Here is a 21,793-nt window from a genome sequence, read left to right as displayed (position 1 = left end):
ACAGGAAAAGATGTCATTGGACAAAAAAAAAATGCAACTCAGCTTGAAGGTAAGCTGGTCCACTTATGACAAATTCTCCCTTACTATTTATAGAGTTCAGGGGAAAGTTCCTTTTAAAAGCAGTTTCTTGGCTTAATAAAAGCTACGCTTCTCTCAATGGCTTAATAACACTACTGAGGGGACTCCTGGGTGGCTCAGCTAGTTAAGCATCTATCTTCAGCTCAGGTCATGATCCCGGAATCTCTGGATCCAGGGATCCTGGGATGGAGTCCCAGGAGCTCCATGTCTTTGGGGGTCCCTGCTCAGTGGGAGTCTGCTTCTCTCTCTCTCTCTGCCCCTCCTCCTACTGGTGCTCTCTCTGTCTCTTGCTTGTTCTCTGTCTCAAATAAATAAATACACAAATACTTTTTAAAAAATAAAACTAAACAGGAAAATACAATTGATTTTGTAAGTGTATTTTGAGATGTACCTATATTTATGATTAACTTTTCATCACTACCCCTACCTACTATTCCTCTACCTTTCTCTTTCTGTTTCACAGAAAAAATTATGACATCAGCATCCAAAGGAATTCTCCGCCCATTTTTAATCGTCTGCATTATCCTGGGCTGCTTCATGGCATGTCTGCTCATTTACATCAAGCCCACCAACAGCTGGATCTTCAGTCCAATGGAATCAGCCAGCTCAGTGCTGAAAATGAAAAACTTCTTCTCCACCAAAACTGATTATTTTAATGAAACTACTATCCTCATTTGGGTGTGGCCATTTGGGCAGACCTTTGACCTTACATCCTGCCAAGCAATGTTCAACATCCAAGGATGCCATCTCACAACAGACCGTTCTCTATACAACAAATCTCATGCAGTTCTGATCCATCACCGAGACATCAGTTGGGATCTGACTAACTTACCTCAGCAGGCTAGGCCACCCTTCCAGAAATGGATTTGGATGAATTTGGAATCACCAACTCACACGCCCCAAAAGAGTGGTATTGAGCACCTCTTCAACTTGACTCTGACTTACCGCCGCGACTCAGATATCCAAGTGCCTTATGGCTTCTTGACGGTGAGCACAAACCCCTTCGTGTTTGAAGTGCCAAGCAAAGAGAAGTTAGTGTGCTGGGTTGTAAGTAACTGGAACCCTGAGCATGCAAGGGTCAAGTATTACAATGAGCTAAGCAAAAGCATTGAAATCCATACATATGGGCAAGCATTTGGAGAGTATGTGAATGATAAAAATTTGATTCCTACCATATCTACTTGCAAATTTTATCTTTCTTTTGAAAACTCAATCCACAAAGATTACATCACAGAAAAGCTCTACAATGCTTTCCTAGCTGGCTCTGTACCTGTTGTTCTGGGGCCATCTAGGGAAAATTACGAGAATTATATTCCAGCAGATTCATTCATTCATGTGGAAGATTATAACTCTCCCAGTGAGCTAGCGAAGTATCTGAAAGAAGTTGACAAAAACAATAAGTTATACCTTAGTTACTTTAACTGGAGGAAGGATTTCACAGTGAATCTTCCACGATTTTGGGAATCACATGCATGCTTGGCTTGTGATCATGTGAAAAGGCATCAAGAATATAAATCTGTTGGTAATTTAGAGAAATGGTTTTGGAATTAAAGTTTTCCATCATTTGCACACTTGGAAAAATTATTTTGATGAGCTATCATCCAAGTTTTGAGGATAAGAAGAGAGACAACATTCTGCTTTTGTGTCACAATTTATTTTTATCATTCTCTCTTGGGTAACATGTATATTTTGATGGAGATTTCTGAGAGCTCAGCATTAGCAATCACTCCTTTTGATTTTAAGTTATCCTGTATATACTTAATTATGTGCACTGAAAATTAATTTATTCTTTGCTACCATTTGCAAACATTGTTTTTCACATTTTGGTAGTTGTTTGTAAAGTAAGTTTGTGATATGATTGTTGTTTCTACATTGATCAGCTATTTAAGCTATTTGGGAGATGAAGATACACATCTTAAAATATGAAATATTTTCACTAAATAATATAACCTCTATTCCAAGTTTGCATAATGTAACAAAGGAAAAGCATTTGTAATTGAGTTCTAACCTCTTTGACTTCAAAATGAACAAAGTGCATAACTATCTCTTTTGAGCTACTTTTTACCTGTTTACCACATTTTTTGTGAAGGAAGAATTATTCATGTAGTGAATAAGAAAGATAGTGAAGCAGAACTGTTTTATTCAGGAAGCTATTAGACTTTTCATTTATTTTCATTAAGCTGACTTGCAAATGTAGCCACTTGTTCTCATGATCTTAAATTAAATTATTCAAGTATTTTTAAATATCCAATTTGGTGGGATTTGTAGAACATGGGAAGTAATCCTGAAAACACTTAAGAATACCTAGGACAGTTCTCTTCCCAATCCTTACACTTATTATTATAATAAATAATTTCCTCAAACAAAAGAAAAGGATGTTTATAGATACATATCATATTTATAAGTGGTACAGTTATATACAATTTTGAATAACATATCAATTTAAAATATTTTCCCCCAGCCCCAATATTTAAAAGTTTCATTTTACCATGTGGATGAATAGACATAAAATTTTAGAGTTTGTCCTGTCATTTGAAAGAATATAAATAAAATTATCATTAAGGTATTAAATATAAGATTTAAAATAACACAGTGGGGATCTATAGAAAACACACAATGCTAACTCAATCTCAATGCATTATTTAATGAATAAATGAATGTCATTCAAAGTCACGGGGAAATTTTTGTTTGTTTCAACAAAGTGACAATTCTAGCCTAGAAATAATAACTGGAGATGATGATTTATATTTCATTTTAGTAATTACTCATATATAGCGCATGTGACTATGGCCCTCAGGGCTTTACAGAACCAAAATAAACTTAAACAATAAGTTTTTGGAAAATTCATCCTTGAACCTGCAGTTGCTATACAGCAATTTTCTTCTGCAAGGTTAAGGGCTAGATATAAGCAGAGATTCACAGGTGAGAAAAGATGGGATGTTAAGGATTCTTCAAGAAAAGCATTTCCCAAAAGAATCTTTAATGACTATTCCATTCATGCCAAAACCCATCAAAAGAATTGGAAAGTTCTGATGACATCCTTTGAATCTAACTGTATTCTAACAGTCCTGTTACATGTTAACATTAGCAGAACACAAATCCACAATCTTCTACATCAAATGGAAACTAGATAGAGGCAAACTTGAGTCAGTAAGTAGGAGATATGTCCCGTAACCCAGAATGCCTTGTGTAGGAATGAACTGTCTGGAGCATGAGAAGGATTGGAGCAGAGGAAGATTCTGACGTTAGATGAAGGACTGTTTGATCCTCAGGTTCATTTCTTTGCCCATGTTGAACAGCATGTTGTGTCAGGCAATACCCTAAGCAGAGATAAAGATGAACAAGGTACTATCACTGCCCTCCAGGAATTTACAATTAAGTGGAGAGATATATGAAAGCTTTCTTCAAGTCCATGTTTATGCACATACTCCTCTCAATGGAGTTGATATGTCACTGCTGATTTAATGAAAATAAGTTAGGGAATTTCCCGCAATTGCTCAGGAAATCAAATATTTCTGAGCTGCAAACTTTCTTCACTCATTTGACCCAGTGTAGTTTCTCTCCATATTATTGCTTCTAACCATAATGCATCAAGAAATGGATGTCCTCATGGATAAGGACAGATCTTACCCACGTTTATTTCATCAGATTAAAAAAGTCTAATTCATCCATTTAGTCTTACTTTGTCATCTTTTGGGCCTACAAAAAGTATAGGGACCTAAACAAATTGCATGACTGATAAGTTTAGAAACCACTTGATTTCTAAAAGCAGAAAAGGATCAGTGTCATGACAACCCATCTTGGCTGTGGTGGGCTCTCATGATTTCAAAGAACTGAGAAACGTGAGGGCATCACCACCCTGTCAACTATAAATTTGGTCTCTTTTTTAAACTGACTATAATCACACGCTGATAATATGATCCAAACCAAGGCAATAATGGTGACTAACTGGCACGTCTGTATATTGAAAACCCATTACCTGGTCCCAGAAGAAAAACTTTTCTGAGTTTGAAGTGCCAAAAAGAATGAGTCAACTTACCCCATCAGTTCTAGGGCCATTTATCTGTAAGTTTTAGGGCCCAATGGTATTATAGCAATGTTTACAAACCAATCCCCCATTCTGCTTATGAGTTAACCAGATCCATAGATAATACTTATTCAAGAGATATGTTCACACACACACACACACACACACACACACACACGCAGAGCTAGTGACATAGTAAGATAGCAATGTAAGGGTGCTATATATCTTAATTCTACATTCTTTTTCATTGAATTCTCACCTAACCATAAAAGTATGTCTCAATTCCTAAAAATGTGAATGCCTTATTGGTCTAATTAGGGCCTATGGAATGGTACACTCTATGTGGAAGCACTTTGACTTTTTAAAAAGTATACAGTAAATAAAACATCAAGCTTGTTAGCATTCTTTCTGTTTTAAATATTTTAGAAGTTGAGCCTTAGCAGAAGGAAATGGGCTTTCACTACATTTTAAGTGAAATATTCAAAGATAGCATATGGTTCTCAGGCACTCCTTTAATAAATCCTGTGGATTGCAATTCTTTTAAAGGATATCTCATGGTGAATGAATATGGATTCAACAAAATTAGGTTGCTGTTGAATATAATAACAAATAATGATGCCAAGGGATAAACTGTGGATCTAAAAACAGAATAGACCATTTAAAAAGTTTTATTCCACAATATCAAAAATCTATTGCCTTCAATAATCTGAATATTTAAATGTTAATAGTTGTAGGCCTTACTAGTAAGAATATATTAATTATTATAGGTCTTTTTAGTAAGAATATATACTGAGTTCTCCATATCCAGAACTATTAAACTCTGAAAAAAAGACATGACAGTCATATTTTATGACAGCCATAAATTTTACAATATGAAGTAGAAACTAAAAAAAAAATTGTCCTAGTGAAAAACCAGTATCATCTTAAAATTTTTACATTTACTACATAAGTCCTAATAATCCTAGAATATGCAGAAATGTTTTCTTGTTGTGAAGGCTTAGAAAGCTCAGAGCACTTGAGATGTAAAGTGACAGAGTATTTAGGAATTATTTGCTGGGGCTTTAAATTCTTGCCTCCAATTGGAGGTTAAATATGAAAAGAATAGGAAATTCTACTATTGATATCTTTTTTACTGCCTATTTTCAAACTAGATTCCATGAGTCTTAAGGTAATCACCTAGAAAATGTCTTTGCATAAAGTAATGTTACCAAAATGAAGGCTTAGGTCCTTCCATTAAGACCTTGTGCTTAACCATATCTTTGAGTTCCCTTGAACTCTGATCTCATTTAGGGGAACTTTGTAACGAATTAATTACAATCAAACTGGTAAATATAAAAACTTCGGCATCTAAAAGATAAGCACAGTGCCTGTGACAGAGAGGGAGTTCAACAAATACTTGTTCAATGACTAGAAATTGCATTGGAGGCCATGCAGAATTTTTAAAAGTGTAAGAACAGTTCTAGCTTATTGGTACCAGTTAAAGATTATGTTTTATATTTATTTCTCTGTTCAGGTTATTGATTGGATGGAAAGGAAGGCTTTTTTTTTAAAGATTTATTTATTTATTCATGAGAGACACAGAGAGAGAGGCAGAGACATAGGCAGAGGGAGAAGCAGGCTCCCTGCAGGGACCCTGATGTCAGACTAGATCCCAGGAACCCCGGATCACCCCTGAGCTGAACGCAAATGCTCAACCACTGATCCACCCAGGTGTCCCACAAAGGAAGACTTTATGTCCTTCCAATCTTACTACATCTTATCACCCCAAAAGAAGTACCACTTCAAGGAAGATTTTAAAGGATTTGGAACATGTTAACATTCTATCCAAATATGAACATCAACTGTTTCTAATAGGAAAGACAATTAGTATTTGAGGAGAATATAAAGTGCAAACACTGTGAAGGGCACATATTTATTACCAAACTATGCACAGAGAGAAATGCACTTTCTTTCCTCCCTAACTGCACTCCTTTGTACTGCAGACATCAGTCAGTTAAGATGGTATTTTTTCTGGATGTCTCTCATCTAAAGATTTTGTAGCATTTTACAAATGGGTAAGCTCAACTACTATCCAAAGTATTCTCCCTCTCAGTAATTCATATTGAATGCATCCATATTCATAAGCACTAGATAGAGCAGTTAACAAAACAAAAATGAGAGAGAGCCTGCTAAACCAGACATGACAATGCTAGGCTGGGTTACAGGTTCAACAAACTCATTTCGAGAAAGACACCTAACCTCTCTGGACTTTGTTGTTTGCAAGGTTCTTTCTGGCACTGTTACTCTCTTAACTTAGATCTAAATTGACAATATACATGTATTTGCAAATGAAATTCCAATGACTGCATCGTTTTTTGGAGGTAAATGTTTCAAACAGATTTCCCTCTCATTTCTCTGAATAGACATTTAAAGTATAAAACTGATTATTTAGACTAATATGTGGAAAGAACTTAATGCAGTGCTTGGAATATGGCAAGCACTCAATTAACTAAACTTCTTTTAACTCCTTCCCCTTTGTTCTCTACCTCGTCTTTTGTAACTCATGTGTTCACTACTCACTGAGACCTTAATTGCCTACAGAAAAACAACCATATAAGGAGCATTATTTTAAGATATTATAGATTTTTCTATACCATCCGCATTCTTGTTACAATAATTTAAAACTTTTTATCAATGCAAAAATTTCAGGGAGGCAGTAGGGGCACATTTCAAATCCCTGATGACATTAAACAGGGAGCATAATTTGAGTAATCCAGATTGAATATATCCAAACAATTTAGCTATTCTTAACTCATACTTGCTATATATTTTTTTTCATTTAATCTACTTTGAAAATATTGTCAAGAATTTAAAGAGAATCTCTCCAATGTCAGCTGTCTTTGTCAGTGTAACTGAAAAGCCTGGTTCCTGGGTCACCAGACCTAGAATCACCAGAGGTATGTATTTATGAACGATACTGATTCCTTAACCTTGCTCATTCAGTTCTCTTCAAACAAGTAAAAAAAAAAAAACACATGTTTTTAATACATTTCCTAAGTTATTCTGCTCTCTGCTATAGTTTATAAACTATCCTAACTAAGCCAGTGGTTCTCAAACATACATATGTTTTTGGAACTTCCTGGGTCAGCTGCATATGAATCATTTGAAAAAGTATTAACAAGAAACAGTTTCTGATTCTCTGGGTCTGAGATGGAAGCTAGAATCTGTATTTTTAAAATCTCCCCAAATAGTTCTGATGTGTTATCAGGTTTTGTCATAACCACCTATAAAATGGAGTGTATTCTGTATTCTGTTCAACTGAAGCAAGCTAATACCGTTAATTCACCTGGAATCTTCCTGGATATGCCAATAAAGTGTTTCTCTACTTTAAGAGCCACGACATTCTATATGCCTAGTTATGTCATGCAGCAGTGTGGTATGGGCTAATGCCTTGATTTGGGGCACAGTATTTTCAGTCTCCAAATCTTCTTTTAAGTTGTGATTGCTTCATAGCAATACTTTTCAGGCCTAGAGGCATAAATAGATTGCTTGGAGAGGCTTTAAAATTCTAGATGTTCAAACCCCACCTCCAGAGATCTGATCTGATTGATTTGAAATGGGACCCAGAGACCAAAAATTGTAAAGACTCTTTAGGTGATACTAATGTGGGGCCATTTCTGGAAACCACTAGTGCATACAAATGACTGCTCAATTCTTGGCCTGGAGAAATTATTAGGAAAAGAAAATTTTACACACCTTGAAAAAAGCATCTCTCATTCTCTTTAGGCTCTCAATGCATGTTTGTATTTTACAACATGAAAACTGAACTATCCAATTACTAAGATCTTTTACAGCCATAAAATTTTATGCTTCTGATCTGCTGATCTGCTAATTCACTGGATATGTTTTAAAATACCTCTTTTCCATGTCCCAAAGTCCTTGCTTGAAGGATGGAAAAGTCATTTGCAATTGACATGCAATGAGCCAACTGCAGTACGTGGCTTTTGGTGATCACAGATCTACAACTGAACCTGCCATTCCCTAATTGTAGACAAGTTACTTGACTCCTCTTAGCCTCAGATTTTGCATCCATAAAGTAGAGGTACCATATTCCCAGTGTAGATTTTTCTGTGAGGACAAATTAAATGACATTTAAGTGAATAGATAATGTGCTCCATTAAAATAATTTACTATAATAAAATATCACTATGAGGAATAAAAACTACTTCCACAATTTCAGTACTAAAACAGAAAAATGTTAAGCAGAGAGCTTATAAGAATCATTGCAAATTTAAATAAGCCAAAGGAATAATCTTCAGAAGAAGAGAAACAAATAAATATAGTGTAGAAGCATGCATTCACATCTTCTATAATTACTAAGTAATGGAAGGGGTGTGAGGAGCTGGCAGTGGTAGCACATAGGCATTATTTGCATTACTAAACACATACACCATTTCTTAAAATAATTGGAACCCAAGTAGGCCTAATTTCCCCTCACTGTTATGAGCAATCAGTAAATTAACAGTCAATTTAGTTTATTATTAGTTGGCATAGCTCATGTCACAGAATGGAATAGCAGGAAGATTCTTAGAGGGATTTTCTGGTAAGGACAGAGGGCCAGAAATATTCAACAACTTAACTTCATCCACCACATCAGCTCAGCCGCAGCTAGTTAATGACATGTTAGGAAACAGAATCAAGTCTTCATCTACTTTTCCCAAAGTTAAAAAAATTCTAAAAGTCGCTTTAAAATGTTAGAGTATAAATTCAATAAACAGGAATGTATTTGGTTAGTGGTGCAGAAATAAAATGATTCCTAGCCAGACTGTGATTAAGATTGCTCTAATTGCTAATTGCATAATAAATAAAATTTTGACATGAATAATCTCAACTGTTCATTTGCACAATTTCTAAATTATAGTTTAATAAAACAAAAAAGTACCCTTAAAGGAATTTTTTATATTTATGTGTCAAAAATGAATAATATTCAAAATAGTATTTTTAAGTAGTTCCTAATTGTCTTGCTTTAAAGAACATTAGAAATGTTTATTTCAGATACAACTTTAGAAAACTTCAAAAATTAAATTATTTTTCTGAATTTTCTGGCAACCAAATTATTATTAGTTATTGAATTAGTTGTATACATAACATGTTAAATTAGAGCTTGCTGGAAGTTTGATGTGAAAAACAAATATAAATTTTGTCTGAAAAATTTTAAGAGTGGTTTTTTTTCAGAGGTATGTTAACTATGGTGACTCTTACTGCACATGGCTGCATTACATTTTGATTAATGAAGGTGCAGGAGATAGAAAAGCAAGCTCACGGATATGGTACACAGGCTAAATTAACAACCCTGTAGTACTCATTATGCAAAAATATGTGCCAGAGTTACAAGAGTGCCTCCCCTATCTCAGATTGGCCTCATTAGCCACATTCATTCCCTCAGATGAGGCAATCCTGAAGATGCCAGCCTCCTCCAAGGCCCATTTGCCAAAAGGGAGCTCACTATCTGGTAGGACAGGATATGTGTCTTCAGGGACTACCTTGAGATAAGGTCTTCCACGCACTGGTTTTCTTCTTTAAGAGCTTTGAACAGACCGAGAATATCTGGTTCTATGTAAAAGTAGGAGACGTCTCTTTTTTACATAATAGATGGCCTATCTCAAATATTTTACATATAATTTTAAAACAATGAATCGAAGGACAAAGACTATCACACTTGAGACGAGGAGTTTACTGACAAAAAAAAATTCATTTTGCTTTACATTCAGTGAGAGCTCTTGTGCTGGAAGATGTAGTGTTGGAAATGGAAATAGAAAAACATAGTGAAAATAATGATATCATTTTTTACTCTTAAATAAAAATGTAAATCTCTAGAGCTATCTGATGGCAGTCTTAAAAAACGTGCACTTTTTCCCTTCTTTTTTTCCTTTTTTTTTCTTTTTTTTTTTAATTTAATGTTGGATTTGGTAGGAGTCAGGGTTTAGTGGAGTAATCATGACAATATAAAAATAACATTTCCATAAATCATACATAAGATGAAGGTAAAAAGGAATGTTTGCTGGAGGGAATGCAACTGGTCAGAATTATCGGAGTGAAATTATTGAGAAAAATCATCTTCATTGGAATAATGTAGTTTATTCAGAATCTGAAACAACCTGTGTGTTTATTAGAGATTTTTAAAGGGAAAAAGTAAGGCGCTAACAAGTCTCAATGTAGATTCAAGTTCACAAAGCTGCAGAAAGTAGGAAAAGAGTAGTAAACAGATTAGAACCCAAATTACAGATAGCACAACCTACTGCATAATTCGCTAGCTTTTTTTGGGCCACTGACTTCTCATCTACCAACAGGGTGGTTGGACTTTACATGAGAGTCACCTGAGAAGCTTTTGTTACATCTTGATTTCCTGATTAGACACTCTGGTTTGGTTAGCCTGGCACAGACATGAGCTGCCATACACTCTTCTAGAATTTTCCTTCTTTCCTTCTTGCTCTCTTCCATGTGGCCACGTCTCTGCTCTGGGAGATATAAGAAAGAAGAGAAAATAGTTACCAGGCAATTTCTTTGGGAATTCTAATTAAACAGTTGCTAAAGGAAAAAAGTTGTAGTGGAGTTTTACAAATGAAGAGTGGGGATTTTACATGTTTTCTCTTATCTCATTTCCTCAAGAACATACATACAGACACACATAAGTCTATACTTTTTCTACGTAGTTCAAGTGTAACTTTGAATAAAACAATGTATACTCAAGTAAAGAAGGTCAAAACTCTCATGGTGAAACAAAATGTGCCAATTCTAGCCAATATGTGAATTGTTAAGGGTCAGTAATCTATAAACTATTTGGGTGGTAATTGTATGTTTTATTAATGTAATGTGATTTTGCACTATTGTACTGTCATATTTAAGCAGACTCTTAAAAATACTCTGAAACCTAAATGCCAAATGTACAGTTTATAGGTTCATGTTATTTCTGATAAGGACTTAATTGCATTGTGCTAATAGTTGTTTAATGCTATTAACTTTCTGTATGTGTATAATTGCAATGCAGACCCCATAGGGTTGTTGTAAGCACACTAATTAGTCATCTGAATTTTTATAGATAAAATCACACATTGATCAGAAACCACTTTTCTACTTATTTTTTTGTAGAGTATTTTTCCACACTTGAAAAGACATGATTATTTTATATCAAACATCAGCTTTTCTTTAAAATCTTATTTTAGTAGCCAGTGCATGTTTGAAATAAAATGTGTTAGAAATTATATGAAGATATTAAGGTTGTGTTATATTAGGTTAAAAACTGCATGCCATTGGTGAATCATGCAACTTTGGGGGGGGCATTTACACTGCCAACTCATACATAGGCTTCGTCTCAATCTGTGTGCATGATTCATGTCCTTTCGAAAATTCTTTTTAAACTTGAGTAAAGTGAAAATGTTATTCTTAGTGCTAATGAGCCAATAGAAAATGCTGCTTTGCTGTTTTCTTGGCAGCATAATGTGGTAAAATCCTCCTACCCCCAATTTTCTTCTTGGAGTCTCTTGTTGGCAATAAAATACAACAAATAAAATCATTTGTTGACAAATGATACAATTTACTGCATAGCAATTTACTATGATAAAAGCATGAAGATGTGAAAAATATCTTAATCAGTTCCATACTATGAACACAATATTCTGGCAGCTTTTTCTACAATCAAGAATAGTATGTTGTTGTTTTTTTTTTTTACACTGCCAAAATCAGTACTACTGCCAGGGAGGGGAAACATTGAGGCCAGGTCTGCACAACAGTAAATTGGACAATAAAGTAGAACATCCAGGCAGTGTGAACAGCCAATCAGTGTACTTGGTAGAGAAGGGGGAAAATATTCTTCTTGGTAACTTGAGTGATCAAGAAAAAAAAATGATTGTGTAGAAAATATGAATTTTGGCTGCAAAGACCAAGCCTCTACATGCCAGTAATTTGCAGTAGTCTTTGAGAACAGAAATTATTCCATTCGGTGAAGCTTTGTTTACGTTTTTATTTTTGTTTTGTGTTCTTTTTTCAGAAAATACACTTGTGCTTTTGAAAGGGCTTAATTCCAAACATAATGTATGTGGACCAATGACCACTTCCCAAATGAAATTAGTCATTCATCATAATATAGTAAGGCTAGCACGTAGCACTCAGTGACTTAAAACATCAATATAAGCATTTATACTGTTGGAAGGTAATTTTATTGCTATGTTATTGAAACAGGAGGGATCCTATTTATACATTTATTTATTTATTTATTTACAGAAATTTGGTTCATTCAAGTTCAGTTTTAACTGCCTCAGTGAAGTTTGTAGAACAGTAAGAAAAGTTGAGTCCAGCTACTCTTCCAAGTGAAAAGTCACGCTACTAAGTCTTGCTACATCCTGGGGTAAAGCATTAATCCAAATGTTGAGTAGCCAGTGCTGATAGTGTGGAGGCCAACTTCACTGACCAGGATGTTTTAGGTGTACGGCACTCAGCGAACAATTGATCTGGGCTCTTAGTTTGCTACTGTATTGTTCCCTTCATTGATTCAATTTGTAAATAACATAACATGTTATGGCAGCTAAGCAAATATTTTAATAAGCCATGCAAGGCAAAATGCCATGGGAGATCTGTATATTCAGCTATTTGAAAAACTTGTGTTTTCCACAAATTAAACTGGAGATGTCATTTGAAATTTCTTCCCTTAAAAATGCCATCTTAACGTGGATTTTTCTGGCCCACTGATGTCTTTCTGGGTTTATAAATATATGGTGTGATTGTATAGTTATAATTCTTTGAAATTTTGTTCTGCAATTAATAGTGACTTCAGCGATCTGTGCTAAGATCCCAAGGCAGAAATAAATGTATAAAGGGTTTGAGCCTGTATGTGTAAGAAGAATTCTCTTTCTTCAATCATATTTCCTATATTCAATGTAAGTACTTCACTGATTTACCACTGGAGTTATTCCTTGGATGTGTAAATAATGATGTTCTATTCAGGCTTAATGAATTCCTGTACTGTGAATATTTAAAATAAAAGAATTCAATTTAAATGTGCAATAGTGCTGGTTATTTATAATGCTTACATTCAAAATCATTCACTTATGAAGATTCATTTTGACTTACATGCAAATCTGGATTCCCTGTATATTTTGAATTAAAATTTAAAAACAAATCTATTTTACAGATTATACATTTATTACAAATACTAAGTCAAAAAATGGCAATCAGTGTACATATGTACACTCTTCTACACTAGTTTGTTTCCTTAATTTTGCATTGTTAATGGACCTGGAGCTGAAATTAGATCCATGAATGATTTGAGGAATAGGAAAATCTATCCATCTTTTCCTTCTGCTCTGATCCTAGCTTGAAAGTTGCCTCATCATGCATTCTCAATTTTCTACTACTCTGAATACTCTCCTGACTATTTTTATTCAAGTATATAGAATCAATAATTACCAGTAGCCTAAAGTCCCAAGTGTATATATCCGTTTTGAACTTCTCTCTTCCGCCATATGCCTCTAACTTCCAATGTCTGTTGTCACCTAACTTCCTACAGACCTGTTGCCTTGGATAGCCCACCATGAAAGGAGTTTAACACTCACTTCCCCTTTAATCTTTCATTCACTTAATTGCACTGTTACAAATTATGTTGCCGTATCAAAATTTAGAAATAACTCTTGATACTCTCTCTTCCTTTCCCTCACATTTACTTGACCATAAACTATCTCTATGCATGTCCCCTCTCTTTTAGTCCACTGTTCTTGTCTCATTCAGTCACTGGGGTCTTCAATATTTCCTACCTGAACTAAAGTAATAATTTTTTAAAGGCTTGAAAATCACCTCTCTACACTGTCACCAGTGAGAAAAGCAAAGTAAACATAGCAAGACAGAATTCAGCTAGTGTTGACTTTTCAAAAAGTCCTGCACTTGTTACTATCTTTCCTTGGTTCTTCATTGCTTTTAAGATACATTCCTCAAATGGTAGCAAGCTGCACACACTTCTTTAATATTTGGCCTCTACCAATTTTTCTAAGCTCTTCCCTTGTAATGTTTTTTTCATGTTTGTTCTTCTGTGACAGTTTCCACAGAACCATCCAGAGCCCAGGCCCAGGCTGTTTTTCCGCCCAGTGAACCTCCAGCATCCTTAAGATTATACTCAAAGGTCACATCCACTGTAATACAAACTGTATTCCATATTTAAAATCTATTTCAGAAGTTTCAAAGTCAAGATAGCAGGTCAGGACATCACCATTTTCATGGGAGAAGTGAGTTGTGAAATAGTCCTTGAAGAAATAATTTAATTAGACTATCTGAGAGGATATGTGAAGAGAAGTTACAATGGAAATACGAACAAAGTCTTGGAGGCAGGATAAATTGAATAAATCTGGCTGATTTTAGTGGTGTGTCCATGAAAAATAACATTAGATAAAGAATTAAAGTGTTAGAAAAAAAGGTCAGAATATGGAGTGCTTGACACACTGACAAATACAGACAAAGCTGGTTGGTTTGAAATGATTTATACTGCAGTGTGATACAGAGTTATTGAAAATTTATAAGTAGATGTACAGCATGAGCAAAGCCACAATGCACTTTTCTAAAACTCTACATCATGAAAAAATGGAAACAAGCATCATAGTATCTTATCCACTCTCATGGTCGCCTGCAATGTGTTGCAAAGAATAGGATCTCCCATTAGCTGAAGAGAAGCTGTATGATGTGGTGGCTTGAGGTGTCTGGGTTCTGGAGCAAGACACTCACGTTCAACTCCGCTCTCTTTCTACCACCAAGGTCCAAATGACCAAATGACCCTAGGAAGGTCATTTATTTCTCTTTACCTCTGTTTCTTCTCATGGAAAACAGGAATAATAACAACACTTTACTTACAGGATCATTTTGATGATTAATGAGTTAATATATGCAAAACATTTAGAACAGTATCTGACAAAGTAAGCACCAGTAACTCTTAGCTATTATTTAATAAGCAACACAAACATTTTCCTAAATAACTTTTCATCAGTTCCTCCAGTCTCTATTAAACTGTATTGTCCTAAAAATGTATTGTTTTTGTCAAATCCTTATATCTCCAAATTACTCCTCTGTTGTTGGGTAGGCAGAGAAAGTGGTTTTCATCACAGAGAAAAGTCAGAGAACATGACTGGATGTATCCTAGAGACAGGAAGAAAACTTCATGTTTGATAATCTACTCTCAGTAGCCAGATACTCTGAAATAAAAAAATTCCTTGTAGAGCAGACTCTGCTTTGGGAATATCTAAAGTAAGCTGGTTTTAGTGGAAGCTCAAAATGTATCATATTATAAACAGTCTGACAAGCTTCCTTGAGCATAGAACTGGTTTAGGGAAAACTGAAAATTTCTTTCTGGATAGGGAATTCAGTTTTGCTCTTCTAGTCCTTTTCCCCCTTCATTTTACATTTAAAGACGTCTTTTAAATTTTTTTGAAATACTTTTAGCAATGGGTATGTTGCCATAAGTCAACAAGAAAACAAGCTCAATTCCCAGAAACTGGCAAGGCTATGAATCCCTACAAAACATAGTTCAGTGGAAAGAAAGAGCAAATACATTAATTTTCAAGGTTAAGCATCCCTCTGGGATTGCCAGATCCTGCCATCATATAAAATATTAAGCCCAAAATCAATAGCCAGACCTAAAAGTTGGGTTTTCATTATGCAAAGTATAATTACTTCAAGTAGAAAATACTATTTTTAGAGTTTATAAGCTTGGAAGCCCAAGAAAACATTTGCATGACTATTTGACCATTCATTAAATTTGTCAACATACATTATTTATTTTAGTAAATGACCGTGTTTGCAAATCATCCCTCTGCATCTGAACACTGCATCAAATAAGTTTCCTAAATCTAGGTCCCAAATTACACTAGTGTCAAACATTCATTCTTTGTGTTTTTTGTTGAATAAAATTTGGGTAAGTGATCAAAAACATTTGAAAGAATGCTTCACAAAATATTCATTTTTTGAAGATTCACAAAGCACTTTCATATATTAAAGTGTCCAGGATGTCCTTCAATAAAGGACTTTGTTTGCTCTTATTTAACTCAGCAGTTCTCAACTATATCTCATCATAGAAATGCTGTTTTTTTTTTCCATAATGCTAATTTATGTCACATAAAAGTAGCAGTCAGGCTAATACTCTGCAAAGTGTTTCTCTAAGACCAGCTAGTTTTTGCTCTAATACAACCTGGGATCAATATCCTAAGACACTTGAATCTGATGGGTCCTTCTAGATATCTGCCTTTGGTACAGGATTGTGATGCACCTTTGACCGCTTCCAAGAAATTGGGTGGTTCCAAATTCACATTCTATGTCCAACTTGGAAATTAAAAGTCCTCTCTAGAGGTATCCAGTCAGCTATATAGTCAGAATATCTGATCTGCTTTAAGATTTCTAGTCTAGATACTCTAATTAGAACTAACTAAAACTCTTAATAGTTCCATTAGTTACTTGCCAAAACACCCCAGTCCATCCAACTCCCTTATTGGATATTGCCCTAGTAAGTTATATGCAACGACCAAGAAAACTGAAACTTCATCTTAATCTTCAGATTTGTGGAGATCAAAAGAAGAAAATACACTAATCTTGACTTTGGTACAAAGCACATTGACAACAATGAGTTCAACTGAGCAAAATTATTGATCCTATTCCTTTTCTCCCCCCACCCTAATAATCTCCAGACCCAGATATGATCTTCTAACTATAGTGACACATGGCAAACTATAGAGAAACTGAGACCTTAAAACAGTTCTGCCAACCGAAGTAGGGCAGGTAATAGAGAGGCAGATGCAAGTTTTAGATAATAAAAGAAAAGTTCATTCCAATACCTAAAGCATTATGTGATTTCCACAGGTCAGGGCAACAGACAACAAATGATAGTTTGGGAAGAGGTAAATGACTAGAATGGGGCAGAGGAAGGAGTAAATGCATCTTTACATGTGAAAGGGAACCCAAACAAGGAGGTAGAACATGGCATAGAAGGCAGGAGCATAAGTCTGTAAGAAGGGAGTGAAGGAAGTATGTCTGGGATCCCCTTCACCTGAAGGCTTGTAAAGACCAGACCTATTCTATGGAGACCAGGAGTGACATGACATCAGGGACTCAGGGGAAGACGGGACCAAAGGAAGAACTCAGAATCTCAGTGAGCAGAATGGATACCAGAGTTGAGACCACCGGAGGGTCTTTGGCCTGAATTTCTGAAAATCTCCTAGTTTAGCAATCTAAACTAAATTTGCATTTTTTGGCTTGCAAACATACTCAAAGGGCAAATGTTTATTCCAGGAAAGCTATAGAAAAATAGCAATGTAATTTTGAGAACTACATTGTCATCAACTCTCTTCAGATGAGCTCTTTCTCAAAGAAACCATTGTTACGTGTTTACTCCTGGAAAAGAATTAACTCTGCCGGGGTTATATTTTTAGCTAAAAAGCCATGTAAGAGATACACAGAAGAGTGTTTATCAAAAGCAAGATAATCTACAATATTTACTAAATTTCTCTATTATAATACTGACATATAATTTTTATTCTTTGCATTAAAATATACTTTAGGAAATCTACTTTTTAAATCTTTGCCTTCAAACTAAGCAAAGAGATAATATAAAAAATAATTGTTTTCCTCACTTTGGGAGCAGGAAAACATAAACAGCATCAGTATAATCATTATTTTAATGTAAAATCACTCAACTGTCTTATCTATCTCTATGTCTACGTGTATATATGTACAAGATAGTGTTAATTTCTTCATGCAGCCTCAGAATTGCATTTCTATTTTTAAATTTTAAAAATCCATACAACTTATAAAGTAGCTCTCCAAATCTATTTTCTAAAATGGTTAATCATCAGATTATATTTTCAATCAGAAATAAAAATGCTAATATACCTCTTACCCAGTGTTTTGAAAACTATAGAATCAGTGTTTAGAATTTCCAGTAAATGAAGCCACAATAATATAATTTTTAATAAGTCTGAAATGTAAAATTCCCCAGGTTTAGCACCCTAAACCTTCAATAGTAACTTAATAATGTGAAATATGCAGACACAAACCTTTATTTATCTAAAATGTAACAGCAACCACTGATTTTATGTTATAGTATTTATTTCACCTGCCTTATTCAGAAAATTCCACAGCCTTTTGCAATTAATCAGCTGTAGATTCCTATATAGTAGATGATTTCAAAAAGGATACTCTCCTTACAGTCCCTATAAATTGATGGCAAAATCATTTCCAGTTTGTCCCCAATTCATGTGACTTCCTTAATTCACAAAATTCTTCCTAGAGTTCTAATATTTCATTTGTTTCAGTTAAAATTGTCAAGCTAATTTCTTATGAGCCATATTATCATCTATTTACTAATTAAATTTAAATGTAAAATACAAAATTCACCACTTCATTAATATAGATTAAACAATCACATTAATAAACTCCCTTGACCCTTTTAGTTTTATTATTAAAACTATTTTTGGACCTCCAACTTTTAAACACAATGCATATGTATCATGTTTCTAAGGCTCCAAATAAATGGTAATTTTTTAAGCTAATAGCTATTTGTCAAATATAGTTCGAATAAATCCCAAGTTTGTACTGATTTATTGATCTATACTTTTGAAATAAGAGAATTTGAGATTTTACCAAGTTTTTTGTTGCAATAAAATTTGAGGTATTTTCATTAAAATTGTATTTCTGGAGAAAATGCAAATGAGATAAATCAACAGGAGCTGAAGTAATGAAAAGCATTAACTTAATGAAAGCATTCTGAAGTGTGGTTTAGAGAACTCACAATGCCAAGCCTCTTGAGAGCAGGACCAGGAATGGGAAAGTCTACAAGAACTTCCAACAGTGTTCTGCGGATGTGAGTATGTTTTTAGTGAGTACGCACGTGAGCATATGTGTCATGATACGGGGGTCTGTGTTTTTGTTTGCTCATCTGTATGTGTGTGGATCTGTGTTGTATTTAAGGGGAAGGAGAGATCCATTTTTTTCTCTTGGCTTCATACTTCATTCTTCTCTATGGGCAGATAGGATTGCAGCGCCCCTCAGTCATACCTGAAAGGGAAAAGAAGATTCCTCAATCCAAGGTTTACAATTTGTATACAATTATACACTGGCTGCTCCCTACTTAAATTAGTTATCCCCTCTAGAGGTGAGTACTCAGAGATAAAAACTAATCCCTCTGGGCAGACTTCCCTAGAAAGGTTACTGTATCAAAAATCTCTGTAGCAGTCCCTCAAAACCTCTAACAAATCTCATAGTGATCCCTATAGTTCTTACTCCAAAATAAATCCTTTGGTGAAGATTTATATGATTAATAGTAACATTAATAATAAATTATTGCAGATAACTTATTAATATATTAATTTTATCAATTATATTGATATATATTTCCAAATAATTATAACAATGTAATTATTAGTTATAATTATTAATAAGTTATAATGATGAGTAATAATGAAATGATAATAATAGTAAAAATAGATTGAGATATATTTTCAATAATCCAGGCAATATTTTAAGTAATAGTTGACTCTTGAGCAACATGCAGGTTAGGAGTGCTGACCCCCAACCTTGCCCTAACCTGTGCAATCAAAAACCCACATAACTTTGACTCCCCCAAAACTTAACTACTATTGGCCAGAAGCCTTACCAATAACATAAAACAGTTGATTAACATGTATTTTGTATACATACTATATACTGTATTCTTACAATAAGGTATGCTAGAGAAAAGAAAATGTCATTAAGAAAATCGTAAGGAAAAGAAATTATATTTACAGGACTGTACATGTAAAAAACCCTTGTATAAAGTGGACCCCTGTAGTTCAAGCACTTGTTCAAGAGTCAATGTACTCTCCATGTATTATTTAATATTAATACATCCTTATAACACTCTATGGTTCCACCATTGCCTCCTTTTTTCCCAGCCAAAAAATTGAGACACTCATCCAAGTTTACACAGTTAGAAAGGTAGAGTTGGAATCTGTGGCCAGGCCATCTAGCACCAGGGCCTTAATGTTTAACCACTAAGGTCTACCGTTCAGAAACAATAGGTTAAATGAGATTGAATCAAATACTGATTGATTTTTGTTGTAGGATTTCTTATTACTTTTAATATGTTGCTTTGACTTATGAATTCCCCAGAGTAGGACACACCATAATGTTTCCACACTTTATATAACCATCAACTTTTTATTTTCATGAGTCACCTAAAAGCATTGGTAGAACATTCTTTGGGAAATGTTGCTATAACTTGATTTTTCTCTGGGTTAATAAAATAATACATAAGGAACAATTGAGCCATAAGGAAAATTGAACAAAAATTAGGTGTATTTATTTTCAGTTTAATTTCGATTGGTTATAGAATTTTCATAGTCTAAAATTAATGAAAGTGTCAACATAGATAGACAAAATCAAATTGTTTGCATACAAAGCCCTTAAATTATTTTCTTAAAAATCAACAATAAAGAAAGAAAGCAGCTTATTAGCAGACAAATAAATGGAGGCAACATGTCACCTAATACATAGTCCATGTATGGGACATAATATTCCAAGAATTCATATGTTCAAAGGAACAGGGACTTAGGAAAGGTTTAAATTGGTTAAATCCTTTGGAGATAAATGTATGATGATTCCAAAACTGAAGCTAAAAAAAGTAGTTTCTTTCTAGAATTAATGAATGAAAGACAATCCCTATTCCCTCTTACAAAACAGTGATTTACTCATTCGACAAACACTTAGTGCCTACCAGATGCAGGGAACTGTCTTTTGTTTCTAGAAGACAATAGATGGATAAGACACAAATTCTTTCCTTATATTTTCATGATGTATCCTTTGATCACTCATACACGCAGGAGAGAAACCACATTCAGAGCGGGGAGAAATGCACAGTGTAAGATAAGAAAGACTCCAGAAAAGGAATGACACTTATTTTTTTTTAAGATTTTATTTATTTATTTGACAGAGGAGAGAGAGAGAGAGAGAGAGAGAGAAAGAAAGAAAGAAAGAAAGAGAAAGAAAGAAGAAAGAAAGAAAGAAAAGAAAGAAAGAAAGAAAGAAAGAAAGAAAGAAAGAAAGAAAGAAAGAAAAAAAGAAAGAAAGAAATCACAAGAAGAGAAAGCAGCAGGAAGAGGGAGATGAAAAACAGGCCGAGGGAGAGGGAGAAGCCAGCTTCCTGCTGAGTAGGGAGCCCAGTGGGGCTTGATCCCAGGACCCTGGGATCATGACCTGAGCTGGAGGCAGGCACTTAACCAACTGAGCCACCCAGGTGCCCCAGGAACAGCATTTAAACGGGACAAGGCAGGTATCAGGAAAAGAAAGGAGTACATGCTGAGGAAAGGGAATAGAATGCCTTCCCCATGAGAAGGGGAGGTACAGAAAAGGGGGGAAAAAAAACAATTCTGTTTATTTGGAGCCTTGTGTCTGTGAGGAAGGAACAAGCAGTGAGACATTCAGGGTTTGTAGAAACCAAGGTAGAGCCCTACACTGGGGCAGAGCCCACCAAGCTACCTTGCAGCATGATGGTTATGAGCATGGACAGGCGGGGCCTTCAAGCTCTCATCCAGATTTCAGGGAACAGTGATTCTCCACCAGCAGCAGCTTTGTTCCCCAGGGGACATTTGGTAATAGCTGGGGGCATTTTTAATTGTCATAATTATTTGAGTGTTGTATTTAGGGCTATAA

At 34.8% G+C, this 21,793-nt stretch overlaps 1 protein-coding gene across 4 annotated transcripts in view; it reads left to right on the top strand.

Moving 5' to 3' along the window:
* FUT9 (fucosyltransferase 9) overlaps window positions 1-13,137 on the top strand; it is a 122,160-nt gene extending 109,023 nt beyond the window's left edge. For all 4 annotated transcript variants that reach the window (XM_072832032.1, XM_072832031.1, XM_072832030.1 and 1 more), the window contains one exon: window positions 542-13,137. In XM_072832032.1, the coding sequence (XP_072688133.1) occupies window positions 550-1,629 (1,080 nt within the window). In that variant the 5' untranslated portion in view covers window positions 542-549 and the 3' untranslated portion in view covers window positions 1,630-13,137. The remainder of the gene's footprint in view (window positions 1-541) is intronic.
* Window positions 13,138-21,793: the final 8,656 nt, after the last annotated feature.

Source organism: Canis lupus, chromosome 7, assembly GCF_048164855.1.
Source record: "Canis lupus baileyi chromosome 7, mCanLup2.hap1, whole genome shotgun sequence".
In the NCBI taxonomy this organism is placed as follows: domain Eukaryota; kingdom Metazoa; phylum Chordata; class Mammalia; order Carnivora; family Canidae; genus Canis; species Canis lupus.
The sequence above is the reverse complement of the archived record's forward strand: the minus strand, read 5'-3'. Positions and strand labels throughout refer to the sequence as shown.